Source organism: Sorex fumeus, unplaced genomic scaffold, assembly GCF_029834395.1.
Source record: "Sorex fumeus unplaced genomic scaffold, SorFum_2.1 ptg000002l, whole genome shotgun sequence".
NCBI classification, from domain to species: Eukaryota; Metazoa; Chordata; class Mammalia; order Eulipotyphla; family Soricidae; genus Sorex; species Sorex fumeus.
Window position 1 is genome coordinate 76,754,478 of NW_026606059.1, and position 21,047 is coordinate 76,775,524.

Genomic DNA, 21,047 nt, shown 5'->3' on the forward strand with positions numbered 1-21,047 from the left:
ATGGAAGTCGTTGCCTCATGCTTGCAAGGCAGGTGCTTTAGCCACTCAGTCATCTCCTGACCTGCAGATGCTATTTTTAAAAAGTAAATACTTGACAACAGTTAATCCATGTTGTCTGACAATGCTCATAAGGTGTCCTTCAGATTCACAAATTCACCTGACAGATATTTACACAGGTTCTCACTGGAATCAGGCTTGAAGAACTCCTGAAAGGAGATACGACAGAGATCCTACAGGCCTAAGAGGTACCATGATTCTAACCAGACAAGACTCATGAAGTTTGGGCATGGAAAACTGAAGGATAATCCACTGAAAAATCTGTTGTTTGCTTGATAAATAACACTTTAAAAATGCAAATGCTACTGACATAACCAGAGCAAGCTACCTGAGATTCTGAACATCTTTCTGCATTTGATTGATTCCTAGTATGAGAATAACCCAGTTGTAGAACATGCCTGCAGGCAGAAAGTTCAGGAATGCTTTGGTGTTGCAGTCCAAATTCTATTAGGTTACAGGACAAATACTCAGCCAGGATTATGTTGTATCTTGAAAAAAATTCCTTCTTCAGGGAAGCTTTAGTTTTTGCATTTAAGGTTTTGAACAGATTGGACAAGGTCCTTTCATAATATGAGAGGGTAAATATGTTACTCAAAGTCTACAAATTAAAATGTTCATCACAGTATCTAGACTGCGTTGGACAAAACAATTTGTCACTGTGACCTAATCAACTTGTTAACCTAAAAAAGGTTGATATACCATGTTAACCTTCAGTTCAAAACTCCTTCACAAAGTAGGGCCTGTAAATGCTGAACTAAATATTAGTCCTCTATCAACACAAATTGTCTCACTCATCAGAAATTTTGCTTGATATTCCAACTCCATGTTCTTCAGTTTTCTCTTTTTGCTGGAAAAAAGGGCAGTTCCAACTCAAAGTTCTCTTATTCAATTCATGCACAAAAACAACAGTACTTGTTAATGAGGAAGGGAAATTTTTTCCTTCTCTTTCTCCATCTTATGTTGTTAACAAAAGTCATATTCAAGGGTACAATGCCTAGACTAGGTTCATCTATTAATTGTGAAAAATAGCCTGGTAGTGCATAAAGGTGTTCTAAATGATGTAGAGTCTGCAAAATCTGAGTGACTGGTTGGATTTTCCTGCATCTTCACATCCTCTTTTCCTTGTAGCTGGAACTCTGCATTTCTAGATACCAAAGTTTCTCAGAGAAAAACAAAAAAGTCCTCTCCTTAAGAGGAATCTAGGGAGTATTCTATTTCAGTATTTTGGAACATATATGTCCACTTTGTTTCATTAGTGCTTTCCCTGGGTTTTCCTACACAGGCTCTGTCTTGCTTTAGAGCTGTAAGCACTATCTTGAACATCCACTTGAAGTTCATCCTGATAGATGTTTAGCCTTGTTGGCATCCCAAAGAGGTATATATTTCTGGAATGACAACCCTGTCTTGCCCTTGTTAGACTTCCCTTCTTTCCAGGAATGGGGCGCCTGCCTCTAGTTGAAGATGAATGGCCAAGAATCAAGGTAAATGCTCAAGACACCCTCCCTTCTGGAATTTCCTAGTCCAATGCAGGTCTCCGCATTATAGCTACTTGTCTTCTGACTCTCCAGAAAAGCCAGCAGCCTCAGTCCTTCCCTCCCAGTACACTTTTTTTTTTTTCAGGATATGACCTTTCTTCTCTTGTTGTTCCCTTTGTAACTCAAGCTGCTCCAGGGACATGTGACCACCAGCCTGGGGTCCGGTCTTCCCTCCCACCCCCATCTCCAGCCCATTCTCGACCCCTATTTCACACAGAACCCACAGGATATTATCACTCTGATATAAATGGGCCTGGATGTTCTCACCTGTAAAATTAGGAGATTGGATTCCAGATGACCCTTTCAGCTCTGACAGTCTTATGATTCTATAAATGCTGCTTCTACTTAATGATCCTTGACCGTACCACCGAGAAAATAAAATCCCACCCACTGTTCCCAGCTCTACATTTCCGTGCCCGAGCACTCTTTTTGAAGATCTATTTCCTACCATTGTCTGGGAGTGATGCTTCTGTTTCTTAGAAAGTACTTTTCTTTAACTTCTACAGGTATTATCAGAGCTCCCAATTTATTCTAATCAGACCACTAAAGGATATGTTAAAGACAACCCCCCCCCCTTCTTCCTCCCCGTGTTTCTTACAACAGCACACAGGGGACTGGAATGGAAATCACTGCTACCTAGTTCCAGCCCCTCACCTGCTTATCTCTGAGCTTTTTCACCCAGCAGGACCTTACTTGCCTCACAGACTGAGCCTTAGGCACTGAGGATATGTTGGACTTGCCCACTTCCCTCTCCTTTATTTTTGGGAAAAGAGTATTTTTACAGTATATACATTATGAGGAACTTTGTTCATTGAGGCTTAGACAAAGTTGGAGAGTTATCTTATACCTAATTTATAGGCAGTATCACCACATCTAGGGGGTCTGGAGAGATTAGATAGTACAGGGGTAAGGCAGTTGACCTGGATCAATCCCCAGCACTACCTATGGCTCCCAACCAGGGGTGATCCTTGAACAAAGAACCAGGAGTAAGCTCTGAGCACAGCTGGGTATGGCCCAAAACCCCATCATAAAAACAGAACACTTTTTAAATGCTATACTGATCTCATGTTATTTTCCTTTGTGTCTCTGAATCTGAATATCCCCTAGTCATTTGCCTTTAGAAACAACATTCATAACAATAAGACTTTTCACCCACTGAGCCATTATTTTTTCCAATCAAAGAATGTCCACAGAGGCTGTTTAAGAAAATAAGGGGCCTCGAACCACATGCCTAAATGAATCTCAAAAAGTGATTAATGAGATGGTTTCTCTGTCCTAAACAACGAAATTAAATTAAAAACGTGCACAAGGCCCTTGGCTATACAGAAGTCAGTCATGGATCCTCCTTTACAACATTCAACAGGAAACAGCTGATTTGGTGGACATGGCTCTTTGCCTCTGTAGAGCTGAATTTGTCTGTCCCAAACCACATTTGAAGTTATGCCAATAGCTCTGAGCAAAATTGTGACAGAGTAATTGGCATTAAACAAGATAAAGGATATTTGTTCCTTGGCTATTGTGTTAGCAACTAAGTACAGTGAAAAACTATCAGCCAAAAATATAATTTCCAAGAAGAGTATTGCCAGTCAACTCAATGTTGGTAACCCTTAACTCTTCTCAGGGTTCAGCCTAGTTCTGGGAGGATCATTAGGCTCTGGGGGATATACAGATTCAGATACACAAAGGAAAATAACATGAGATCAGTATAACATTTATTTATTACACTGCACTATCTGCTAGCTTAGGCAAGAAGTCGTTTGAAGGCCCAAGGATGTGTCTTAGTGATGGAGCTGGGGAGATAGTACAGTGGGCAGGGCACTTGCCTTGCACACTGTCAATTGGGTTTGATTCCATATGGTCTCCTGAGCCCCACCAGGAGTGATCCTAGAGCACAGAGCCAGGAATAAGTCCTGAGCACCACTGAGTGTGACTCAAAATTAAAAATGAGAAATTAAGTGTGAGGCCATGAGCTCAATCCCAACACTACCCGTGGGCAATCTCAAAGGTCCCTGGTACCACGACAAAGTGTGCAGCCTCAGGCACACTCCACACAAGTCTGTGAGCACAGGTGCCAATATGCACCCCTCCATAAGAGTTGAGAGTAAGTGTGACATCCCTGGCAAGCAATACAACCAAAAGCATGTGTGAGCACCACAGTTGAACGTGCATCCTTTGGTGAGCATCAACGCTAAAACATGTATGATGCTCCCCACTCCCTTCTCACTCCATCATCAGAACAGCAGCAAACAACCAAGAGAAAGAAGGGAATAAAAACAGATGGGGGAAGATGTCACCTAAAAGAGTCTTCACTGGATCTGGCCCCACATCTCTCTCCTTAGCCACTGACATTTCTCCCTGAAACATAAGGTTTCTCTCTGTCTGCCTGAGAGAATCCTTGTTTGCCTTCCAGATGGATTGTCTTGTGTAGTTCTCTGCTGAGAATCACTTCTGGTAGGAAAAAAGGGAATGGGGGTGGGAAAACATAAATCTGCTAGGAGTCTGAAGTCAAGGGAAAAGGGAGAAAATGCAAGTAAGTCTTGCAGAGAAAAGGAAAATGATGACAGAGAAGGGACAGAGGAGGGAGAGAGAGAGGTGGGGGTGAGGTGGTGAAGACAAGCATATGTACTTGATAGTGTGCTCAAAGTCCAAGTTAAGCTGAGAAATTCTTCACTTCAAAATCAAAACACAGATAATGCTGTAACTTCACAGGCTGGTGGGGAGTGCAGTCAATGTTTGATAAAATAAGAATATAGAGATCACCACCGAGGCATTTGCCTTTGATCTAAATTAAAGGTCAAGCAGACATTGCAAAAGTGCTCACATAAATCCATTACGCTGTCTTGTAGCCAATTCTATTAGTTCCTCTTTGCCTTTTGGCCTTGGATTCCTTGGGCTTGCTTTGGCACTGGTACCTTTGACCTCCTATCTCTTCTTCAGATTCTCTCGCCTGGTTTCTGCAGTTCCAGGCTTCTCTGCTTCTCCTCCTCCATGATAGCCATTTCTTTTCATTCTCCTCTTACTCTTTCCCACCTATTCCCTGGAATACAACTGCTTGGAAAATTCATCCTCTGCTCAGGTAGTTTCAGCCATGCTGGTAGTAGTCGATCATGAACCATTTTTCTCCTATGGAATAAACGGGGTATCCAACTGCTTGCTGGGCTTCTCCCATGGAAATAGCTCAAAGCTGTAGTCTTCATTTCTCTGTCCCCTTCTCCCTGTTCCCTCCCACTCACACAGCCCCTATCTCTATCATCTAGTTGTTCAAACTAGAAATACAATCTGCGGGTCAGAGATTCTCACCTTCTGAACAACAGTGGATTGTGTGAATGGTTTCATTCCTACCACTACAAGTGCTGTCACCCACCTCATTCTTCTCTCCTCTCATATTCACCTGCCTGGTATCCCCATTCCCTCCCCCTGACGTTTCAGGCTCACCCTGACAGCCCTGGGAGAACAGGCTCCCCAGCATCCCCAAGTTCCCTTAAGGTTCATATTTCCTTTGTCTTAGAGATTGCTGCTTATAAATAATTGCATTGTTTATAATGTAATTTAGATTCATATGTTTATTTCCCTTCTACCTCCAACACACCACATGCACACATAAACACACACATACACACACATATACATACACACATTTTTAAATCATCACTACTAAACTACTTTCGCACCATTCACTTTTTTCTCTCCTATTACATGATGCTCTTTTACCTGGAATGTTTTTCCATCACCCCCTGCCTGCCTCATTTTTCATCCATCTCCTACTTAAGCTTCATTTCTCAAGTCTTCTTCCTTTGTTACTTCTCTAATTCTACCCCAAGGTTCTGGCATATCTTATGTGTAAATACTTCTAGGAACAGTTGCTGTGTTTGTTCAGCAAACAGTCCTACATCCGGGGAAAACACCACCCAGTAGGTGCTCAATAGCTATTTGTGGAATGGGGGCCAAGGAAATAGTACATTGGAGTAAGGTTCATGTTTTGCATGTGTCTGACCCTGGTTTGGTCCTCTGAGCATCACCAAGATTGATCGCTGGGCACAGAGCCAGGAGTAAGTCCTAAGTAGCACTGTCTCTGTTCTCCCCCAAACCAAACCAAACCAAACCAATAAAACAGACAAACCAAAAAAACACCTGAAAACCAAATTCAATAACAGATTCTTAAATTCACCACAGGGAATTATTATTAAAATGAATTCTTTTCAAAGTGAATTATTAGTGAAGCCCCAAGATTATTTTACATAAATTTTAAAAAATAGATTTTATTTTGCTGAGCAATACAGATCATCTTTGAATAATAGCAGGTAATAAACTGAGAATTGACATTGGAATTTTGGATATTGCAAAATGCTTTCTATACTTACATCTTAATATGGGAGTGACCAGTGACCCAGCAATTTATAACAATTGAATGGCTCTCCAGTTCCTTCTCCAGAAATCAGCCCATTCAGATTCTTATCTCTGCCCTTTGACCCCAAATTTGCTCCGGGCATTTCGTTCACCACCTTTCAGATTGATTTTGAGAAGACACTTAACAGCAGTGATGATAAAACCAGAGTCCTTTGCCTACCTGAAGCAAGATCTTGGTGCACGACTTTCTGATGAAGAATTTTCAGGAAAACCTTCTTTACTGTGGGTTTCTGCTGAGTTAGAAAATTAAGGGCTTCACCTCCTATAGTTATTGCCATATCAACTTATTTGTCCTGACCATAGAGCCTGAAGTCAGCTTGATAAACTCTTAAACAAGGACTTAAATCTGTGATCAGATATAACAATTTTCACATAAATTGATTTTTCTGTATCTATTTATTTTAATATTGCAGCTCTGTTAACTAAGGATAATTCTAGAACTGTATCTACAGTTATGGCCTTCTTCTGTGTTAAAATAAATAAAAAGTTTTTTAAAGAAAAATAAGGGCTTGTCCCTTCAACAGACAATAAAGTAAGCTGTACCCAACTTATGGATCACATATGGTCAGTTGAGGTCAGACAAAGCCCAGTCAGCCTGTAGTATAGTGGAACCATGAAAGGGACATCTTCCATATCAGAATCATTGTGGCGTTTTTTTTTTTAACCTCATTATCAAATCTGGAATATCAGCATGCAGAGTAATATGGGCCTCTTCCTGCAGTGAGGTTTTATCAGCATTTTCTAGATGACCACACATTCATGGTCCACTCCATTTCTGCCTGGATATTGCTGTGGAGAGAGTGTACCTCTCTCCTCCCTTCATTTACCCACGTGCTTCTGTAAGGCAGGAGAATTTGAACAGGCTGGTCCTATACTTCAGGCTAGCAAAGACATAGGGCCACAGAGGAGATTGCTGAATTAGAAGACTGCTTCTATCTTTGGAAATGGGTCCAAGTCTCAATTCCTGACACACTTGGTTTGGCTTCCAAGAAGGTCTACTGCAGGAAGAACTCTTCTGATGGGCTAGATTAACTGACTGAAAAGGGTGGGGAACCCCACAAGTAGACTTGTTAGGTATCATTTTGAGGAGGAAGAAAGGGAGGGTGGCAGAGTCCATGATCATGGCCTTTTTTCATCACTGTCTGTAGACAGTGATGAAGCAGGGCCAAGCATCATGGGGATCCCTATGCTCACATATCCTGGCCCCTGGAGCATCCAAGGTTCACACTGTTGGGATCTGATCCGGAGAGCACGGCTGCTCTGGGGTGCTGCCCTTTGCCTTGGTCAGCATCCTCTTGCAAGGACTTACCTGTCATGTGCCTGGTAGGTTCAAGGGCTCATGCAGATTAAGACATTTTGTTTATTAGAGTCCTTAGAGCTCCCGAAAATATTGGAAACAACAGCGAACAGGAGTGAAGGATGCTGGTACCTAGAATCAACCAACAGAGTGTTCTCAAGGGCACAACTTCTTTTTCAGAGACTTCATTCATTTGATTGAGTAGAAGAATAAAATTTTTACATTGAAATGCATTCCCACACTGTTTCTTTCATGTCCCCTGCTGGGCCAGAGAGGCACCGGACAGCAGGAACTGAAAGGATTAGACTGTTCTTTTCCATCACAGCTGGTACATACTCAAAATGCAAACCCGCCTGGGTATTTCCAAGGAGAATATTCTTTTCATGATGAGGCTGGAGTAATCTATTCTTCAGTGGAAATGACCTCTGTTTTCATGGCCTGATGGCTGAGTCGTTTCATTGGACTTGATGTATTCTCTGGATCAGAAAAATCTGTCATAGATCTTTTCTAAAGATTAGGGCAATAAGCAACCTAAGGTTCTCTGATCTTCAAAGGAAGCGATAAATAATGACTACAAGGTCACTGGGAGAAAATGTCGCACAAGCAGCAAAAAGTCAGACTTATGCTTCATCTGAGACTTGATGTTTTCCAGAATTCAAGGAAAGAAAATCTTCAAATATGACTTAAAATAAGTCCACAGGAGGCTTAAGTCTAACTTAAACTGAGCTCAGGGTAGTATTGGCTACTTTGAAGAAACAAAAGGAAGACAAAAAATAATTATATATATTTTTCCTCTAATCATATGTTTTATTAAAGTGTTTGAGGGGGCAGTAATATAGTACAGCAGGTAAGGTGCTTGCCTAGCACGTGCCTGACCCAGGTTTAATCCCCGAATGGTCGCCTGAACACACCAGGAGTGATCCCTGAATGCTGAGTCAGGAGTGATTCCTAGTACCACTGGGTATGGACCCCCGCCCTCAAACAAAAAGAACCAAAAAGAACTATTTGGCTTGGGTTATTTATGGGTTTAGTGACAGGATATTATTTCCTAGAGAATGTATTAAATGCCTGGCATTGACTTAAATACTTTACATAAAATATGGGAGAATGATGACAAGAGGAATGCTCTGGAATCAGATTCTGTGAATTTAAATGCTAATCTTTGATTATGCATGTGACCCTGTTCTTTAACTACAATACACCATATTACCAAAAGCACTAGAACAACCTGAAATTCTTTTTGTATTTGACAGAAGGCAAGCAAGTAAGTACTTTATACCTGGACTTAGCAGTGTATCCCTATAAATAGTCATTGGGTTACCACCAATTGCCAAATTGTACTTTTTATAAGCATGTCCGGTCCAGTTTTCATCCTAAGAGGAAGTACATGGGCAGGAGAGATAAGACAGTTCAAAAAGACTAGAGAGCATGCCTTTATTCCCCTGGTTATTGTATCCAAATAATTATTTCAGTACATATTTATTGAGTACTTGCTATAAATTAGGTTCTCTCCCCCCCACCACCCAAACTTTAATTTAGGTACTGCTAATAACAGCACCAGTGTGTCAGCTAACACTAGCGGCAGAGCCTGGAATGCTGCCCGTGGCGTATTCGATATGCTAAAAATAGTAACAATGATGGTCCTCATTCCCCTGACCCTGAAAGAGCCCCCAATATGCCATCTGTCTACACTAGCACGTGACAGGGATGAATGGAGATATTACTGGGTCCGCTCAAGCAAATCGATGAACAATGAGATGACAGTGACAGTGACAGTGATAGTGTGTCAGCATCCCCATGTGTCTCATGGTCTACTCCCACCACCCACCCTAAACACTGGTCAAACTCTGTTTTTCTCTATTCAATTGTTATTACAGTTTGGGTCATCTGTTTACAATATCAACACTCATGTTTTGGATGTATGTAGTTACTACACCTCAACACCACTGAAGTGCCCAAGACCCACCAAAGACTTTATATTACATCCAGTTTGCCTCATCATTCCCTTTCATTCTCTCCCCCACACCCTATCTCTTCCTTGGAATTCTCAATTCCATAATTCAGGGGCAAGGAATTGCCATTATTTAATAGCTTCCACTCCCTTGTCTTATTTCACTATAGGGCACAGATATGAGAGAACACCTGTTCTCCTTCTCCCTGTGACTTACTTTGCTTAATATTATGCTCTCCAGTTTCCATCCAAGTTTCAGGAACTGCAGGAGTTTTACCTTTTCTTCTGTATAGCTGTATAATATTTCATTGTGTGCTTCTTTAGTCACTTTTCTGTTGTTGGACATTTGGGTTGTTTCCACCCCATGCCTAATATACTAAGTGGAGTGCATGGTTTACATACAGTACCCTGAGTTTTATCCTCTGAACCACAAGGCCTCCTGTACATTGTTGAGAGAAACACCTACCTCTAATTCCTACTAATAGCAATGAACTGAGAGTTGCCTCTGAGCACTGTTGAATGTGGCCCTCAAACCCAAATCAAACCAAACCAAGCCAAAATCAGTGACGTGCATTTTGAAAGCTAGTGGCTAAACCACAAAAAAAATGCTTAGATGATATTTTCCCCCAAAATGTTATTAAAACACCATGAGTTACAGAGCTATTCTTAGTTGGGTTTTTGACACTCAATTTTCCATCACTGATCCTGCCAGCAGTGTCAACTTTCCTCCGCTGGTGTTCCTGGGTTCCCTCTCCTAGCCCCTCTGCTCCAGCCCCAGCCTGCCATCCTGACAGGCATCTTCTAAGTTTGGTTATTAAAGTTCGTTTCTCCTGATTTCAATGTTGTTGACTCTGTGGTTTGGATATTTAGCTCTACCATTCCTTAACCCCATCCATGTACCCTTGACCCCTCCCCCGTTGCTTCTCATCTCTTTCCCCCTTCGCCTTTATTCTATATTCTATTTCTTTCCTTTTCCCTCTACACTGGGGCCAAAGGTGATCTAGGCATCCCCCTTTAAACCAATGCATTTCCTCATTCAGTTACTCTAAATACCACATATAAGTGATATCATCCTGTGTTTGTCCATCCATTCTCTAAATATCACATATAAATGATGTCATTCCGTGTTTGTCCTGACTTACTCCATCTAACATGATATCCTCCAGTTTCATATATGTCACAGCAAATTGCATGATTTCATAATTCCTTACAGCTGCATGTCTCTTTACGACTACCAATGTCTTCGGTCTTCTTTTATAGTTAGTCCCCATTCCTCCTTTACTTCCCGATAACAGCAACAATTTCATTTACCTACAAGAATAGATATTATTGGCACTATGAGTTTTACAGGTTGCTTTTTTTTGTCATCAAGATGCTAAGTCTGTGAGGACAAAAAAGAATCTATGTGGTCTGGACTATTTGATTTAGAGCAAGGCTTATGCCTGTGACTGGTTGGTACAATGCTGAGTGTGCTGTCAAAACAAAGAACATAATAAATAAGGACCACGTTAAATGCACTGGGAACTGGTATAGAAGCTGCCTTGATGGATGGATCTCATTTGCTACCCTATATTATTCAACTCCAACAGAAATTACGATTTACTTGTAAAGATTTCTCATTTATTTAACTTCAGTCTTTAAAAATTTTTTCTTTCCTTATAATTTATTTGTATGTGTTCATCAAATTTGTTTTTCTTCTTTAAACATAATATTCCTTTGAGGGGGAGTTAAAAGATTTAGCTTTGCCTGGCAGCAGGCCAAGGAGGAAAAAAAATCATCAATTTCCTTTCCAATAAAAGATGATGCTTAGAGTGCTAGACTGAAATTCCCAGTCTAAATTCGCAGTGTTGATGAGATTCTCAAATGCTAGTGAGTGGAGCAGTGTCTGGGAAGGAAAAAATTTACACAAGTGACAAGAGTAAAAATTCAACTGTTATATGTGGCAATAACCAAATAAGGAGGAAAGAGAAGCTTCAAGTCAAAACAAAAGAATTAAGTACCTGTCTCCACAAAATGGAAGGATGTGACTCTTTTAAGAACACGGCAAGGGGAAAAGTTCGAGTCTCAGTATTTCTTCACTTCTGCATATGAGGAGTTTGAGAACCATTTGGAAAAGGTAGTAACTCAACAGTAGCCTCATTCCATTTTTTAAAACCTTTTTTTTTTAAAGGTTAGCTCAGCCCTTCAGGAATCTGCTGAGGATAATGGAACTTCTACCTATAAAAAGTGCAATGAGCAAAAAATATTTATTCAATTTCAGGAGACTTGAAAGACTTCTTGAAGTTCATGTATGAGTCTAGGGAGGCGGCTAGAGAATCCCAGGAGCTTCTGGGACATCTTTAAAGCAGTGTTTCTTTTCTTTTTTTGTTTTTATTTATACATAGGAGCATTTCCTAACCAGGATATTTCAAGGGGAGCACAGGGGAAAATCATGCAATTGGAGGGGATGTGAGGTGAAGGATGGTGTTGGAACACTAAATGCTTGAAACAATCTTTTAATGAATAACTTTGTAAATCACAGTGCTTTTCTTTTTTTTAAATAAAAACCATCCTTTATTTTTATTAAAAAAGCTAAAAATTACATAAAAAGCAAATAAATCCTAAAAAAATATACTGATGCCAACAAAATACCTGATAAACACTGCTTTATAGACTATAAGTCAGAAGAGGGGCCAAGTCTCAAATCCAAGATAGAAATTTCAGGAGAACTAGTAGCTCTACAAGCCATTTTCTTTTTCTTTTTTTATTTTTATTAGTGAAACACCATGAGGTACAGTTGTAGACTTACAAATTTTTGTGCTTGGGTTTCGATTATACAATGATCAAATACTCATCCCTCCACCAGTGCCCATTTTCCACCACCATGGATAATATCCCCCCCCATCCCCCCACCCCCTCCTGCCTCTGTGGCAGGGCAATCCCCTGTGTTCTCTCTCTCCTTTTGGGTGTTGTGGTCTGCAAAAGAGGCATTCAGTGGCAAACATGTTCAGTCCATAGTCCACTTTCGACATGCATCTCCCCTCCTGGGAGGATCCTCCAAACACCCTTTATTTGGTGTTCCCTTCTCTATCTGAGCTGCCCTTTCCTCTAGAATGCCCGACTGGCCACTAAGCTATGGAGTAATCCTCCTGGTGCTGATCTCAGCTATTCTTGGGTATTAATCTCATATTTTGTTACTTTATATCCCCCAGATGAATGCAATCTTTCTATGTGTATCCCTCTCTTTCTGACTCATTTCGCTTAGCATGATACTTTCCATGTTGTACCACTTGTATGTAAATTTCATGACTTCATCTTTTCTAAGAGCTACATAGTACTCCATTGTGTAGATGTACCAAAGTTTCTTTAACCAGTCATCTGTTCTTGGGCATTCAGGTTTCTTCCAGTTTCTGGCTATTGTAAAGAGTGCGGCAATGAACAAACAAGTGCAGATGTCACTTGGACTATACTTTTTTGCCTCTCTGGGATATATTCCCAGGAGTGGTATTGCTGGGTCAAATGGGAGCTCAATTTCTAATTTTTTGAGAATCGTCCATACTGTTTTCCAAAAGGGTCTACAAGCCATTTTCTATGGCTTTTGTAGACTTCAAAGCGCTTTGACATGAGTCGACTAGCTGGACTGGGTAAGAAAAAGGCTGCTATTGAATCTCTACGTGGTTAGATTTCGTAGAATTAAAAACGTTTCCTTGTGAAACATAAATATTCTCAGTTGGTGATTTATCCTTGGTTAGCTCAGCTGCAGATCCTTAGAATGATTATCGATTAGCGCCTTCCCAAGGAGAAACAAACTACTTAGTTTTAAAGGTGTTCAGCTAGATGTCTAGGATCAGCAGCCATCGGGGTTTTCTCTGAGGCCTTGCAGAGGTCCATGAGGCCATCCATTTGCTACTGATATGTCTGTGGGGTCTGAATTTCCTTCACATACTTCCACCAAAACAACATGGTGCAGCAGATTAGATACAGCATAGATAAGAGAATACAGCTCTCTTCGATGAAGTTAGGTTTGAGTATTTGCAAAAATGGAAACAAAGCCAGGCTTCCTTCTGAAAAACTTTTTGAGGTTCATTTGTAATCTATTTTCTAAAATTTTTAGGGGATATATATGTATATATATATACACGCACATATATACAATTGTAGTTTTATTTTAGAATGCAAATATCAGTGCATACGATGCATATTGCACTGCTAGATCATTCCTGGCTCTGTTTAGGGGGACCAAGAGGTGTCAGGGAGGAGTGGGTTCCTGTGATGTGGCAGTGAGTGACTGCCTGGTATATATACTGTTGGGATGGGAGCAGGGCAGCTGAGCTGAAACCGATGTGGGGGTGCCAAGGTGGGCAGGGGGGCCACTGGACATTTGGGGAGGGCCACACTCCACCTGGTGGTGCTCAGAGCTTACTCTTTGTACACTCAGGAGATCGCTCCTGGTGGGTTTCAATGGGACCATATGGGGTGTCAAGGATGGAACCAGGGTCAGCCATGTACATGTCCACTAATTCTTCCACCAGCTATGTCCCTGCCCTCTCTCCCCTACTGAACTGTCTTTTTAAAGTGACCATGAGGCCAAGCAGTTTGAGAACCTGGTAATTTCGAGAAGACAGCAGAGAGGGGTGTGGACGCATCAGTTCAGGGGCTAAGCGTGGCTGGATGGTCAATCAGGTGGGAGTGGGGGGCGGGGGAGGGGGCCGAGGTTGTAAAAGGTGGAGGTGGACAGAGGAATGAAAAAGGTCAGATTTCTTCATTTTCCTGATCCAAACATAAGCAGTGTAGGTGCGACTTGTAGAAAGGGATCTTATGAAAAATGCTGTCTAGACTCAGAAAATTAGGAATGACATCTGTGCTTTTTTTTTTTTAGAAAAAAAGTGAAAAACGGGCTGGAGCTATATAGTACAGGGGGTAGGGCGGTTGCCTTGCACGTGCCCGACCCGGTTCTGTCCCCAGCATCGCATGTGGTCCCCTGAGCACCACCAGAAGTAATTCTGAATGCAGAGCCAGGAGTAACCCAAGCACTGCTGGGTTGACCACAAAAGCAAAAAAAAAAAGAAAAAAAAAAGTGAAAAACATCGAAGCTGAGCCTCTTTTTCGAATGAAAGATGAAAGTAGAAAATATTTTTGAAACCCCAGAACCCCAGTATTTTTTGGTTTGATCATAGGGTACAAGATGTGGTAATTGTTGTTGTTGTTGTTGCCTTAACAAAGTATTTTTTAAAACCATTTCCTGGCGAAGAAAAAGAAAATTTGTCCCCTTAAAGGAGACAAATCTGTAGGCATTAAAAAAAAAAAAAAAGACACAACCCTTCAAACAATGGCCTGGGGAGGCAGCCCAGAGGTGCATAATGAGCTCTGTTTTATTCCAGGTGGGCGCAGACCCCCAGCACCTGCCAGGGAAGGAATGGCCCCCAGCGTTAGGCCCCCAGCGTTAGGCCCCCAGCGTTACGAGTGGTGTTCTCCCTCTCCTTACCCCACCCTCAAATATCTTAAAGTTACACGTTTACCTGTGAAGCACTGAGTTTTGATACAGAGAATGGTGTACAGAAGACAATACTGAATTTAGAATAAGAAAAAAGAAAAAAAGGAAAAAATTCTTTTACTTGCTTTCAGACATCTTCCTTCTTTGAGCTTCATTTTCTTATCCATCAGCCTTTCCCTAGTTGAGGATTCGGACTCTTTTACCCACAAGACGTGAGTAAAAAATACTTATCCCGGGGGCCTGTTGCGGGATTACTAAGAGATAAGCCCCCGGCGTCCAGTTAGCGGAGCGTAAGGGGTTTTTCGGAGGAGCTGCAGGAGCGTGGTGGGAAGGCCCCAGGCAAAGTGGAGGGACGGCAGGTGTAGCCGAGCCTTTGGCACAGTCCGCCGAGGGTCTGAAGTGTCAGCTTCACAAGGAGGTAATTCACAAGTGCTACTTTACTTTAGATCTGGAGGCGGAGGTTGGGGAACGGGGAAGGGGGGGTGTCACACGGGTTCGGGGACGCGGTTTAGGGGCTCTAAAGGGTCGAGAGGGGCTGGACAGCTAACGCAGAGGGTAGGGCGCTTGCCTTGCTCCCGGCCGGCCAGGATTCCACCCCCGGACCCCTGAACCCCGCCAGCAGTGAGCTCCTGAGCGCACAGCGAGGAGCAAGCCCTGAGCACCTCTGGGTGGAGTGTGGCCCTCCCCAGATAAGAGACCCGCAGCCCACCTTGGCACCCCCACGTCGGTGCCAGCCCAGCCGCCCTGCCCTGCTCCCATCCCACCCGTGCCCGGCGGGCACGCCGCCTTGGGTCGCTGCCACGCCGCAGGAGAGTTCCGCAAGAGAGCTCGGCGGGCCCCCTCCTCCCGAACGGGTCTCCCGAACGGGGCCAGCGCCCCCCGCTTCCCATCCGCCCCAGACGGGCACAACGTCGCCAGACCCGGAACGCGCACCCGGGCCCCCAGGGCCGAGGGGCAGCGGGAGGGATCCCAAAGTTCGCCGCCGCCACCCCCGTTACTTAAGCCCACTGGGTCTGCAGCTCCCCCTTGGCCCCAGACCTCGCCACCCCATCCCGGGCTCTCCCCGGCTCCCCGCGGGGGGTCGCCCGGAGGACCCCGCGGCGCCGCGACTCCCGCTCCGCAAGCCCGGGGTGGGGTGTGTGTGTGGGGGGGGGGGGGATGGGGGGGAGGTAAAAGCCGGCGCCGGCCGCCGCTCTCACGCTCGCGCATCGATTGGCCAGGCCTTGCTGCCTGGGCGCCCGGCGCGCGCGAGCGGCCCGGGCCGCCGAGGGCCCGGCGGAGCGCGGGGCGGGAACCCTGGCAGGCGGGCCAGGGGATTGCCGAGCGCATGGATGGGCGCGGGGGCTGGCGCGCGCCGGGCTCGCGGGTTTCGGGGGGCGGCGCCGGCCAGCCAGTGCGGCGCGAGGCGGGAGTCGCGCCTCCTGCGTCGCCCCCGGGCTAGCGCCGACCCGGCCCCTGCGCCCCGCGGCGGGGCTGCCCGGCCCCGCGACCCGCGCCCCTCCCGGGTGGTAGCGGGCGCGCGGCGGAGGGAGCGCGCGCTGGCGGCGGCGGCGGCGGCCCGTCCCCTCCCCCTCCCCCTCCCGCCGCCGCGCACAGCTCGGGGAGCAGCCGGGGGCTCGGCGGCGGCGGCGGCGGCGGCGTCTGGCCCCGGCTCCTCCTCCTCCTCCTCCTCGGCCTCCTCCTCCTCGTCCGCCTCCCACTCCTCCACCTCCACCACCTCCTCCTCCATCGCCTCCTCGCTCCCTCCGTCCGCGGCGGTTATGGCCCGTCGCCGGAGCACAAAAGCGTCTCGGCCGTGGAGGTCTGCGTGGGTCCTGCTGCTCCTCGCCGGAGTGCACGGTAAGTGGCCGTGTGGTCCCCGCACCCGGCGATCCAGCAGAGCCGCCTTTCCCCCGACCCCCCTCCCCCTGGCCCCGGGGTTCCGGGGAGAACCGAGGAGGGACCTCTCGGCCGCTGGCGGGACAAAGACCCGGCGAGGGGTGGCTGCAGCGGAGGGGTGGGGGGTGCCCCCTGGCGAGGATGCCGGCGTGCCCCGACGGAGCTGGCTCCGGGCTTGCAGAGGAGCTTGGGCCCTGCCCGGGGGGCGTCTGGTGTAGGGAGAAGCCAGGAGGTGGTCCGCAGACTCCCCTCCCCGCTCCGGGGTGCTCCCCTCCCCAGCCCGCGGCCTCTTGGTGACTCGGAGCCCCGTGCACAAACCGCACACAAAGACAGGAGCCCGAGAAAGACGGGGCTCAGCCGCCCCCCCAGCCCCCGGTCCCCAACTCCCCCGGGGGCGTCAGGAAGTTCTCTCTCCGCGGAGATGGCCGCGGCACCGGGACCCCCCGGGTCCCCCTAACCCGAAGCAAGCCGCCCCCCGTCTCCTCCCCCCCCCCCCCCCCCCGGCCGCCGGGGGGCCGAGCTCGGCGGGTCCCGGGCGTGCAGGGTCCTGCCCTTCGCGGGAGCCGCGGGGGGAGAAGGCCAGAACTGAGTTTCCAGCCCCACCTCCGTCTCCGTACTCCCTCGCGGGGCGCACAGGTCCGCCAGACTCGCGGCGCATTTGTCACTTCACCCGTCCTTGTGTTCGTCCCTGTTGCTGGATCGCCACCACCCTCCCAAGCCCACCCCTGGTCGGGGCGCGTGGTCGACCGAGGTTTGGTCCGGTTCGCAGAAGGCTGCAGAAGGCTTGGCGGGGGCGGCAGGAGTTCTCCTGCACTGCACGTTCCTCTCCCGACCCCGCCGTTCACGGGTCCAGTGAAACGCCGGGGAGAGAGGGTCTGTCCGTGCACACAGTGGTCCTGCGCTTCGGAGGGGGCGGTGATCATCCGAAGTTGCCCTTCTTCGGTACCTTTGCCGGCTGCACTCGCTGCATCCGTCGTGGTGGTGGGCAGGAGTTGGGTCACCGGGTAATTCTCCAGCATGTGGCTGTGGAATTGAATGTGACTGTAACTTTGAAAGCGGAAGATAAAGGAAATTCGGTGAAGAATTCCCAAGTGGACATTTCCCTGACAGCCAAGGAATCCCCCTTCCCGATGGGATTTCCAGCGCGTTGCCCTCTGACCCAGTTGTTGGTGACTCAGGGAGAGGTTTGTGCGGCCGTCCTGGTACTGCTTGGCAGTGGTGGGCTGGTGTGTTCCCAGAAACCCCTGTGTGCGGCTTCTTGAGTGTTAGTTGCTTCAAGTGGTGTGGTCCCTGCTCCCGCGGTGACTTGTGGGAGAGGGTGAGACCCCAACATCAGATTAGGTTGTTTCTTCTTCCCTGATGATGGATGCGGACTTTCCAGGGGGACTGTAGGACTCAGGTGGCTTCCGTCCTGAGTGATCAGGAGTTTCCAGCAACTCCGCAGTAACCAAACTTGAATTTTAGGGCCATCTGGTCAGACTGGTGACACAGATGGAGTCTTTTTCTCTTTCATTAGGGCTTTCTGTCATTGCCCTCTGAACGGAAAGTCTGTTCACCTCTAGGGATGACAGGCTTTGAACCCTGTCATTTGCCATCTTTGGCCCTTGTACACAAAACAACTTTTCCTCCCATTAGCTATTTTGAAAGGGTTGTATTTGGGGGGAGGTGGGGATTTGTGTTGAGCGAGGAATTGTTGGGAAGCAAACGCTGACACTCCTTTCTCCTTCAGAGTAGGACCAGGTTATAGACAGTGACTGATGGAGGCCAGGGGGCATGCCGGGAGCCCCAGGAAAGTGTGAAGAACAAGGAGACAGCCCCAGGGAGCCCAAAATTTCACTGGGGGAAATATTTCTTGCGCTCTGCCCTTCCCTTCCTCTTCTGTCTTGCCACTACAGATGATTTTACAGTGGAGAAAAAAGCCCAAACCGGGGTGAGGTCTGTTAAACTTGACTGTGCATTAGTTGTGGTGAGCTGTGCCGGTGTCCTGAATAAGGCCCAATCCCCTGAGCCTCTCAGAACAGCTGCTGATTGTAATTTATGAAATTGTCCCTTCTGCATCAGAAAGCTCGTTTTTTTTTTTTCAAAGTGATTTCAAACATAATTGGAAAACTTTGTTAAACAACTAAGTGTCCAAAGTAAGTCAGCATAAACCATATGGAGAAAGCCAGGTTGACCGGCTAATGTTTAGGTAATTCCAAGCCAACTTTTCCTTCTTGTCTGTTAACTGTAACATGAGTGCCAGCTCCTGAACCTTATCTATACAGGTGTTGTTTTTTGTTTTGTTTTGTTTTGTTTTTTAACCTGCATTTATCTTGGCTTGTCCTGAGTGACTAGTGAATGAGGCCAGTTCAGTGGCAGAGCATGGCTGTCTCAGTGCCAAGTTACCTTTCTGAATGAGAAAGCCATATTTGGGACACAGCGTTGTGATACAGAATGAGTTTGTAAGGAGCTGCTCAAAGACCAGTACTCTGCTTGGAACGGCAGCGTCTTAACAGCATCAGATGTTCCAGAAAGTTCAGAGAAAGGTGAAGGTTCAGCTGCCTTTGGGAATTGGACGGAATAAGAACATGAGTGGGGGCACTTGTGAGCTTGACTGGCATGTCTGGGTTTTACAAATGCGAAGGTTTCCCAAAGGACCTCCTCGCCAGTAGATGTTATTAGTCATGCGCTCTGAAGCCACAACTGACTCATTGGAGTAGTCACATTGCTTTCTTCTTTTCCACATCTGGTTGTCATCCAGATGATATTTTCTAACTTTTCTGTTTACTCAGATTCACCCTCAGAAATACACTATATGTTGCTCCCCTTGTACACAGCAAAGCTTGTGAAATAATATTGCCCTTATGCTGGTGTCTTTCTGTTCTGTTTGTCTTCGCTCCCTTCACCCTTCCTCAGTTGGTTTGCTGGGCTGGACACATCATTTGAAACCCACTAATAGATTGCAGTCCTAAGTTCAACTCTTGCCCTAGATGCAGCCTTCAAATATAATGTAGAACGATTGTGTTTGTGTCTCATTTTACAGTAGCCTTGAAGAGTGGCAGATTGGTTTTTGGTTAGTTGCTTGCCGGGCCCTTGGTAGCAGTAAGACTCTTCCTGGCTCACACTGGTGATGAGATTCAGCTTTAAACTTCTTTTCAGTTCTAAGTCAGAAGTCAGCTGTGTCGGGCGCTGTTGTAAAAGTCACAGGCGTGAGACATACTCCTTTTGTTCTTGCATCTCCTATTTGATGGGTGACTCTTTCCCAGTGAATCTTAGGGAACATTCAGCAGCATTTCGTGTAAATTTCCAGTTTAAGGAGAGAGTAGAAATAACAATTTTAGAAAGCTAGTAAGTGGAACTAAATTAGATGGAACTTGATGGGGGAATCTAAACTAGATTCTAATTTTAAAATAGTCAAGCTTGATTACATAAAATATGTCGAATAAAACGGAATTAATTGCTTAACATAGATCCTTTCATGGGTTTATAATCTAAATTATAGCTATATCCTATAGAGATTCCACCAAATTGTAGATTTTTTGTTTGTCTGTTTTCAATTGGGCAGAAAGAATTAAATTTCCAAGGGGTAGCTAGCTGTGGTTCCAAGAAAAGCATGAGGAGGTTTGAATTGTGTATGGTAAATGATTAGGAAGATTCCTAGAAAGTAAAATCTCTGAAGAAGGCATAAAAGTGATGTCAGACTGAACACTGAGCAGCAGTTAGAGAAAATGTTTGGAAAGAAAAGACTCTTAGTGGTTAGAAAATTTAAAGCTTATCAAGAAGGCAAGGCAACTGGGAGACTTTTGGTCTTCCTGCTTTGTGGGTTGTGTTTTGCCTCTTCATGCATTTTATCAATGACTTTTCAGTAGCAAGAATCAAAGGTTTAACAGAGGCAAATATTTTAATCTGTGTGAGGTTTATGTAGATGCACGCAAACATAACCTGACTTCATTTCAGAATTTTAACTATCTTCTTCTCGTTGAGAGTCTTTATAAGTGGCATCTGTTCCACACTCAGGAGTTGAATCAAAGAGCTTTGATTACTAAGGTTAACTTTCTCTCTAATTTCTGCTTTTTCTTCATAGCCTCTCCTAGTTTTAGAAGGACAAGTAATAGATGTGCGTAAATGATATACTCTCATTTTCTGCGATACAGGATTAGATCTTACAAATGCAAACTTCCAGGCTGTTTGCATATGTGCTGTCAATATATATGTCATTGCAACTAAATACATACATGTTTATATACATGTATGTATTTAGTTGCAATACCTAATTAGCTTAGGAAATTCTCAGTATCTGAGCTGTAGGAAGAGATGAAGGAAGCTAATGTTAAATTCAGTTCAGATATGGTACTTGATCTTTGTTCTTTGCCAGTTAATCTTCATTAGGTCTTGTTTAGCAATCCTACAAGTCATTCCTTTCTTATGTAAGAGAAAATTAAAGCTCAGTTGTGACTTATCTGAGATCAA

The 21,047-nt window shown here is 45.4% G+C and overlaps 1 protein-coding gene across 1 annotated transcript in view; it reads left to right on the top strand.

Annotated features, from left to right (window-relative positions):
• Positions 1-16,055: 16,055 nt before the first annotated feature.
• Positions 16,056-21,047, top strand: part of LRP12 (LDL receptor related protein 12) — a 76,714-nt gene continuing 71,722 nt past the window's right edge. The window contains exon 1 of the mRNA XM_056135205.1: positions 16,056-16,559. Coding sequence (XP_055991180.1) covers positions 16,481-16,559 — 79 coding nt within the window. The 5' untranslated portion in view covers positions 16,056-16,480. The remainder of the gene's footprint in view (positions 16,560-21,047) is intronic.